The 8,883-nt window shown below is 36.9% G+C and overlaps 1 protein-coding gene across 3 annotated transcripts in view; it reads left to right on the forward strand.

The window, feature by feature from the left end:
* The window catches only part of ZC3H13 (zinc finger CCCH-type containing 13), a 149,206-nt gene that overhangs the window by 54,737 nt on the left and 85,586 nt on the right, over positions 1 to 8,883 (forward strand). For all 3 annotated transcript variants that reach the window (XM_004376592.2, XM_023731593.1, XM_023731592.1), the window contains exons 7-8: positions 3,717 to 3,856; positions 4,647 to 4,804. In XM_004376592.2, the coding sequence (XP_004376649.1) occupies positions 3,717 to 3,856; positions 4,647 to 4,804 (298 nt within the window). The remainder of the gene's footprint in view (positions 1 to 3,716; positions 3,857 to 4,646; positions 4,805 to 8,883) is intronic.

Genomic DNA, 8,883 nt, shown 5'->3' on the forward strand with positions numbered 1-8,883 from the left:
TTGTGGAGCTGTCTATCTCTCTCTTCAGAGCTGTTAGAGTTTGTTTTATGTATTTTGGAGCTTTGTTGTTGGGTGCGTAAATACTTATTATGGTTGTGTTCTCCAGGTGTATTGACCCTTTAATCATAATCTAGTGCCCTTCCTTATCTTTTGTGGTGGATTTTCCTTTAAAGTCTATTCTGTCAGAGATTAATGTTGCCACTCCTGCTCTTTTTTGAGTGTTGTTTGCTTGATATATTTTTTCCATCCTTTGAGTTTTAGCTTGTTTGTGTCTTTAAGTCTAGGGTGCGTCTCTTGTAGGCAGCATATAGATGGATCATGCTTTTTTATCCAATCTGCCACTCTCCGTCTATTTATTGGTGCATTAAGTCCGTTTACATTCAGCGTAATTATTGATAGGTATGACTTTAGCGCTGTCATACTGATATCTCTTTTTGTGTGTTGTTCACAGTTTCTTTGTTCTCGATTTTCTGTGCTGATTCATTTTTCTTTGTGTATTTTTTTTTCCATCTTTTTCTTTGTTGTAGATTTTGTGTTTGCTGGGACTTTATGTTTTTCAACTTTTTTATTCTGATTTGTAGGATTGTTAGATTCCTTTGTGGTTACCTTCATATTTACCCTTGTTTTTCTAAGTTTATACCAGTCTTTTATTACTTTATATTGCCTTAATTTCCTCTACATATGAAAAATCAATGTCTCCATTTTTTAAGTCCCTCGTTTTTGTTTTAATGTTGTCCTTTTTTACATATTGATATCTGTTTCCCTATTTTCCGTGTTTGAGCTTCGATGTATTTTCGATATCCGTATGTGAGTCAGTATCTGGTTGCTCTGTCCTGTGTTCCAGTCTTGCGTTGTTATGTGGTGTTATTATCTAACCTTAGGACTCACTTTAGTATTTCTTGTAAGTTTGGTTTGGTTTTTGCAAATTCCCTGAACTTCTGTTTATCTGGAAATGCCCTAATTTTGCCATCATATTTGAGAGACAGTTTTGCTGGATATGTAATTCTTGGCTGGCAGTTATTTTCCTTCAGGGCTTTGTATATGTCATTCCATTGCCTTCTAGCCTGCATGGTTTCTGCTGAGTAGTCCGAGCTTGTTCTAATTGACTCTCCTTTATAGATGACTTTTCTTTTATCCCTAGCTGCTCTTAAAATTCTCTGTATCTTTGGTTTTGGTAAGTTTGATTACAGTATGTCTTGGTGACTTTCTTTTGGGATCTGTCTTATGTGGGGTTCAGTGAGCATCTTGGATAGATATCTTCCCATCTTTAATGATATCAGGGAAGTTTTCTGTCAACAAATCTTCAACAATTTTCTCTGTATTTTCTGTTATTCCCCCCCGTTCTGGTACTCCAGTCACTCGTAGATTATTTCTCTTGATAGAATCCCACATGACTCTTAGAGTTTCTTCATTCTTTTTAATTCTTTTATCTGATTTTTGCTCAAAAAAAGCATCAAGAGCTTTATCTTCAGTGTCACTAATTCTAACTTCTATTGCCTCAGTTCTGCTTCTATGGCTTTCTATTGAGTTGTCTAATTCTGAAATTTTATTGTTCATCTTCTGGATTTCTGATTGCTGTCTCTCTGTGGATTCTTGCAGCCTATTAAATTTGTCATTATGTTCTTGAATAAGTTTTTTAAGTTCCCCTACTACTTTGTCTTTGTGTTCCCTGGCTATTTATGCATTCTGTCAAATTTCCTTTCTAATTTCTAGGAGTGTTCTGTATATTAATCTTTTGTATTCTGCTGCCAGTAATTCCAAGAAGTTTTCTTCCTCCAGATAATTTGTTCATTCTTTATTTTGGGAGCTTGCTGAAGCCATCATGGACTGCCTCTTATGTGATTTGATATTGACTGTTGTCTCTGAGCCATCAATAATTTATAATGATTTTATTTTGTATTTGTTTAGTGAGTCCTGACTTCTTGTTTTGTTTTGTTTTGATATGCCCAAGTAGGCTGCTCATGTACACTAGTTTGATTTTTGACACCTTTGAATCTCTAACGTCCTGTCACTAGTTCTGTAACTAAGTATGTGCACACAGGAGTCCGTTAAATTTTTCTGTATGGATTCAGCTCAGGTTTCCAGGCAGTCTGTCACCAAGTGTGTGATGCAGGCTCTCACCCCCAGTCCTAGAGAGGCATGGGTGATTGGTGCAGGTACTGGACTCTGGCTGTGGTAGGGGATCACATGCTGAGCCAGGCAGGGGGCTGACGGCTGCCCCTGAGAGTCTGAAAAGAAAGCGTGTCCCTATTCTCTAGGGTGAGTAGGTAGGTGAGTTTTGCAGCCGGATTATGAGCACCCCACTCTGTTGGCTGTAAAGACTCGAGGACACCACTTTTTCTTGGACTCCTGTAGCAGGTGACTAGGAGCTTTAGGTGATACCACCAGTCCTCAAGCCCCTGTTGCAGATCAGTAAAAGTGCCTACTCAAGGGGCACAGCTGTTTTGAAGGTCACAAATCTGCCAGTTCACAGCTGAAGCAATTGAGATTGAACTTCAGATGTTTGCCCTGTTGTGGTAGTGAGGGCTAACACTGTTGAGATGGGTCCCCACAAGTCTATACAGGGGTGTAAGGCACTCAGAGTCTGCAGACCCCTTATACCTGTGCCTAGCAAAGGAGCTCTGCCTACCCTGTGTTCCTGGCTTAGGGGAACCAGTAGCTTATTTGTACCCTCTCCAAGGCCAGGAGAATGGGTCAGGGTGCCTTTTGGGATCTACTTGCGGCCCAGCGGGCTCCCGGTGCAGAGTGTGGAGGGAGGAGGTAAAAGGGAGAGAGGTTTTTCCCAAATGGGCTTTTATTTATTTATTTATTCATTTATTTTTTTAATCCCTGCGAAAGGCCGCACACATGTACTTATCTTAGCCACTTAGCTGCTTTTCACTGGTTCAGAGTGTCCACGTAGGATCTCTGCTTCCGGGTCTCTCTCGATGTGGAAACTGCTTCTTGAGCACCGGCACAGCACAGCTGTTTGCCTGCTTCACGGTGGACCGGTGTGGCTGCAGAGCTGCAGTTTCGCTGCCGTGGCTCTGGAACTCTTCGCTTCTTCCAAACCATCTCCCTCTCCCCCGCCCCATCACTCAGTCCGATTCCTCAACTTTGCCTTGTTCAGGGCTCCTAGATATTCATATAGAATCAAATCACTTGTTTTTCCAGGTCTTTGTTGTGAGAGGGATATAGGAAGCATCTAACTACTTTGCCATCTTGACCTCGCCTTCTCAAAGTAGTTAACTTTAGATACAAATTAGTTTTCTCAGTAATTAAAAAAAAGGACAAAACTATAGCAGCAGTGTTTCTGTAATACTAATGAATCTTTAAGAAAATAAAGAGACAATAAATCATATCCTTACAGCATGAACTGTTGAAGGGTTGGTGTCTTTAACGTTTAGACTATACAACTGAGTGACTTAATTGTATCTTTTTAATTCCCATCTCCTAACAAAAAACCCAACTTCCAGACAACCCAAAATCACTTCCAGAAAAAGACCAGTTCCAGAAACTTTAGAGTTGTTGGAATATTTATAAAGAAATCAGCCATGGTGATTTTAGTCCTTTATAGAAATATTATATATTTCTCCCATCTTTTATAAATTTGTTATCCTAATGAAAGAACCCACCATTTAAATTTGTTTTAAAAATTAATTGAATAAATTTTGTTTATTTTTGGTTGTGAATAATTATGGTAGTTTCTGACAGGTAATGAAATTTTTATTTTAAAGATTCTGACAATGGAGATATTAATTATGATTACGTTCATGAATTGTCATTGGAAATGAAGCGTCAGAAGATACAGAGAGAATTAATGAAGCTTGAACAAGAAAACATGGAGAAGAGAGAAGAAATTATCATTAAAAAGGAGGTATGCTGTTTATTAAAATGCCTGCTAGTGATATCGGTGTAGGTAGATGTTGAAAAGAAAACTCATTAACTGTTTGGTACATCTTTAGGTTGTATTAGGATATTTTGATACATTAATCAACTTACTATATGTCAGTTACTTAATGTATTATTTAGTCTTATATCAATCTATTAGATAAATAGGAAGCAATTTTGTTATTGTACAGGTGAACAAAACAGCCTCTGTTGCCTAGAGTCACTAGCTAGCGTAAAATAGAATTTGAATTGAATCTCTGCTTCAGACCCATGCTATTTCTAGAATACCTTGTTTCTTGTCTAAAGAGTAGAGGTATATAATTCATTTGAATATAATTTGTGATTTTTCAGAGGAGATTGTGAAATTTCATAAATTTAGTTTGCTTTTCTGGTATTAATGTTATTGTAGGGCAGTTAAGTTGCATATTGGTTAAAAGCTTGGGTTCTGGAGTCAGAATAACACCACTAGGTGGTGACTATAATAACCAAAAAACCAAACCCTTTGCTGTCGAGTCGATCCCAACTCGTAGTGACCCTGTAGAACAGAGTAGAACTGCCCCATAGAGTTCCTAAGGAGCGGCTGGTGGATTCAAACTGTCGACATTTTGGTTACCAGCTGAGGTATTAACCACTGTGCCACCAGGGCTCTGGCTATAGTAGAACTTAATATTTAATCTGAAGTTTAGTGTGATCTGGAAATATATGCTTTGTTGTCTCATTATAACAAGCATGATCGGAGGAGTTTCTGAATTGACTTACTGAATTTTTTTAAAAAGGTTTCACCAGAAATGATTAGATCAAAATTGTCTCCATCACCTTCTCTAAGAAAGTCTAGCAAATCTCCAAAGCGAAAATCAAGCCCCAAGTCATCTTCAGCTAGCAAGAAAGACAGGAAGACATCTGCAGTGTCTTCTCCCCTGTTGGACCAGCAGAGGTCAGTAGGGTGATAAATAATGCTAGAATGAAATAGATTTTCATGAGTTGATATTTAAAAGAATTACTTAGTAGATTATACACGGGTACTTTTAATGCATTTAGTATTTAATATAAGCTTTTTTCTAATATTTCTAATATTTCAATTAAAAATGAAATTATAAAGACCAATAAAACATTTTTGTCATATCCACATATGCTTCTCATCTTATTTTTAAAGAAGTGAAACAACAAATACATTTCCTGTCCTTCCTCTTGAATTTGGTGTTGGTGATTCTTGTACATGTATGTTTATACTTTAATTAATATATATTGTTTTGCAGTATATAGTATTATCTTCACCTGTTTAATCTTAATACTGATATTTTATAACTTTCCTTCTGCAACTTACTTTTTCAGTTAATATTTTTTTACATTTATCTATATTGATACATGTAGCCTTACTTCATTCATTTTAGCATTTATACTATTTATTAATCTATTCTCCTGTTGTTGAATATTTAGTTTGTTTCCAATTTTTAGCCATTATAAATTATTCCAAAATGAACATTCTTCTTCTCTCTTTGTATACATGATCAAGAAGTTCTTTATAGTACATGTTTAACAGTCTGTGTATATTGAAGAAATAAATAAAATTGATTATATTACAAGACTGAAAATGAGACGGGAGACTTACTTTTTAATGTCATTCTGTACTGTTTAAATTTCTTGAATCCACCAGCCACTCCTCAGGAGAAAGATGTGACAGTCTGCTTCCATAAAGGTTATAGCTTTGGAAACCCTATGGGGCAGTTCTACTCTGTCCTTTAAGGTCACTCTGAGTCGGACTCGCTCGACTCGGCAGCAATGGATTTTATTCTAATTTTATTAAAAAACAAAACAAAACAAAAAAGTCTTCAACAATTGGCCACTTGGCAAGCCCTATCTGAACCCATAATAAAACTCTTATTTGTCTTCTTCCTTCTAGTTTCTAGAGGCTCCAACCCTATTTAAGACCTGAGTTACTTTTTGACTAGATTATTATTCTACTAACTGTATTTACTTTATCTGGTGTCCAACCCCCTGCCCACAGAAACTGTCAGTTCAGTTACCCAGACACACCCTCTTTACAGATGCTGAGAGAGAAATCTTAAAAGTACATTCCTGATTAATTTATTATGCCATTGAAAAACTCAGTGGTTTTTCACTCTGTAGAAATTCTGATTCCTTAGAATGGCGTTTATACTTTGATCTTTTCTTTGTCCGTGTTTTTCTCTGAGTGTTCCCCTCTCCCCTTCTGTCTTCAGTCCTTTAATGTCTAGCTCAAATTCTATCTTTTCCATTAAGTTTTCCCTTTTTTTTTTAAAACTGAACATAATTTCTGTTCCCTTAGCAGATTTTGTTTATACCTCTCTTAATATTAATTGCCTTTTGCATTATATTTTAGACGTAGCATACGTTTTTACAATCTCTATTAAATTTAAGCTCCTTGAAGACTGGGATCTTGATGGTTCGTTGTTCTAGCTCCCCACAGTGCCTGCTTTGCATAAATCTTTGCATTGTAATTAGGCACTCAGTAAAGTTTACTTGATTCTCTTCTTTGTGCCAGGGATTCAGTAAATATTGCAAAGGAAGATGGAAGAATTTGAGCCGTAGAGTGATGTAATTACTTTGATTGCTCTTTACTCTTTTGGCTAATCAGATACATAAATCTTCCTGAATTCCATTCATTTCCCAAATGAACTGCATACCATTCTTTCTTAATTTTCTTATCCTTTCTATTCATAAAATCTTTGAAATTTAAACTCTTCATAAAAGTTTTTATTTTTTCCGATACAAAAATTTATACATACATTGTTATGTGACTGTAATTGCTCTCCCCATACTGTGACAACACACTCCTCTTTTCCATCCCTAATTCCCCATGTCCATTCAACCAGCTCCTAACCCTCTCTGCCTTCCCATCTCACCTCTGGACAGAAGCTGCCCGTTTAGTCTCTTGTATCTACTTGAGATAAGAGACACACTCCTCACGAGTATCACTTTATGTCCCACAGTCCAGTCCAATCCCTGTCTGAAGAGTTGGCCTCGGAAATTGTTTTAGTTCTGGGCTGATAGAGAATCCAGGGGCCATGCTTTCCGGGGTTCCTCCAGTCTCAGTTAGACCATTAAGTCTGGCCTTTTTACTAGAATTTGAGTTCTTCACCCCAGTGTGTTTCATGGCTTCGTTATTCTTCTTAATTGTTGAATAGTATTCCATTGTGTGGATATATCATAATTTGTTTATCCATTCGTCCGTTGATGGGCATCTAGGTTGTTTCCGTCTTTTTGCTATTGTGAACAGTGCTGCAATGAACATGAGTGTGCATATATCCATTCATGTGACGGCTCTTATTTCTCTAGGATATATTCCAAGGAGCGGGATAACTGGATCGTATGGTACTTCTATTTCTAGCTTTTTAAGGAAGCACCAAATCGATTTCCAAAGTGGTTGTACCATTTTACATTCCCACCAACAGTGTATAAGTGTTCCCGTCTTTCTACAACCTCTCCAGCATTTATTATTTTGTGTTTTTTGGATTAATGGTAGCCTTATTGAGTTGAGATAATATCTCATTGTAGTTTTGATCTGCATTTCTCTAATGGCTATTGATTGTGAGCATTTCTTCATTTGTCTGTTAGTCGCGTGAATGTCTTCTTTGGCAAAGTGCCTGTTCATATCCTTTGCCCATTTTTTAATTGAGTTGTCTTTTTGTTGTTGAGGTTTTGCAGTATCTTGTAGATTTTAGAAATTAGATGCTGATCAGATCTGTTGGAGCCAAAATTTTTTTCCAAGTCTGTAGGTTATCTTTTGACTCTTTTGGTGAACTCTTTTAATCATCATAAGTGTTTGATTTTTAGGAGCTCCCATTTATGTAGTTTCTCTTCTGGTGCTTGTGCATTGTTACTTATGGTTCTTATTGTGTTTATGCCATGTATTAGGGCTTCTGGTGTTGTCCCTGTTTTTACTTCCATGACCTTTATCATTTTTGATTTTCTATTTAAGTCTTTGATCCATTTTGATTTAGTTTTTGTGCATGATGTGAGGTATGGGTCTTGTTTCAGTTTTTTGCAGGTGGATATCCAGTTAGGCCAGCACCATTTGTTAAAGAGACTTTTTTTCCCCCAATTAATGGATTTTGGGCCTTTGTCAAATATCAGCTGCTCGTAGGTGGATGAATTTATGTCTGGATTCTCAATTCTGTTCCATTGGGCTATGTATCTGTTCTTGTACCAGTATTATACCGTGGTGGTATAATAGGTTCTACAGTCAGGTAGTGTGAGGCCTCGCACCTTGTTCGTCTTGAGTAATGCTTTACTTATTTGGGGCCTCTTCCCTTTCCATATGAAGTTGGTGATTTGTATCTCCATCTCATTAAAAATGCTAGTGAAATTTGGATCGGGATTGCATTGTATCTGTAGATCGCTTTGGGTAGAATTGACATTTTGATAGTGTTGAGTCTACCCATCTATGACCAAGTTATGTTTTTCCACTTATGCAGGTCTCTTTTGGTTTCTTGCAGTAGTGTCTGGTAGTTTTCATTGTGTAGGTCTTTTATGTCTCTGGTTAAATTTATTCCTGTGTATTTTATCTTTTTAGGGGCTATTGTAAATGGTATTGATTTGGTGATTTCCTCTTTGAGGTTTTCTTTGTTGGTGTAAAGGAATCCAACTGATTTTTGTATATTTATCTTGTATCCTGAAACTTTGCTGAAATCTTCTAGTAGTTCCAGTAGATTTCTTGTGGATTCTTTGGGGTTTTCTGTGTATAAAATCATATCATCTGCAAATTTGACTTCTTCCTTACCAGTTTGGATGCCCTTTCTTTCTTTTTCTAGCCTAATTGCTCTGGCTAGGACCTCCAGCACAATGTTAATAAGAGTTGTGATAAAGGGCATCCTTGTCTGGTTCCCATTCTCAAGGGGAATGCTTTCAAAGTCTCTCCGTTTAGGATGATGTTGACTGTTGGCTTTGTATAAATGCCCTTAATTATATTGAGGAATTTCCCTTCTATTCCTATTTTGTTGAGAGTTTTTATCATGAATGGGTGTTGAACTTTGT

The sequence above is a fragment of the Trichechus manatus genome, unplaced genomic scaffold, assembly GCF_000243295.1.
Source record: "Trichechus manatus latirostris isolate Lorelei unplaced genomic scaffold, TriManLat1.0 scaffold00044, whole genome shotgun sequence".
NCBI lineage: Eukaryota > Metazoa > Chordata > Mammalia > Sirenia > Trichechidae > Trichechus > Trichechus manatus.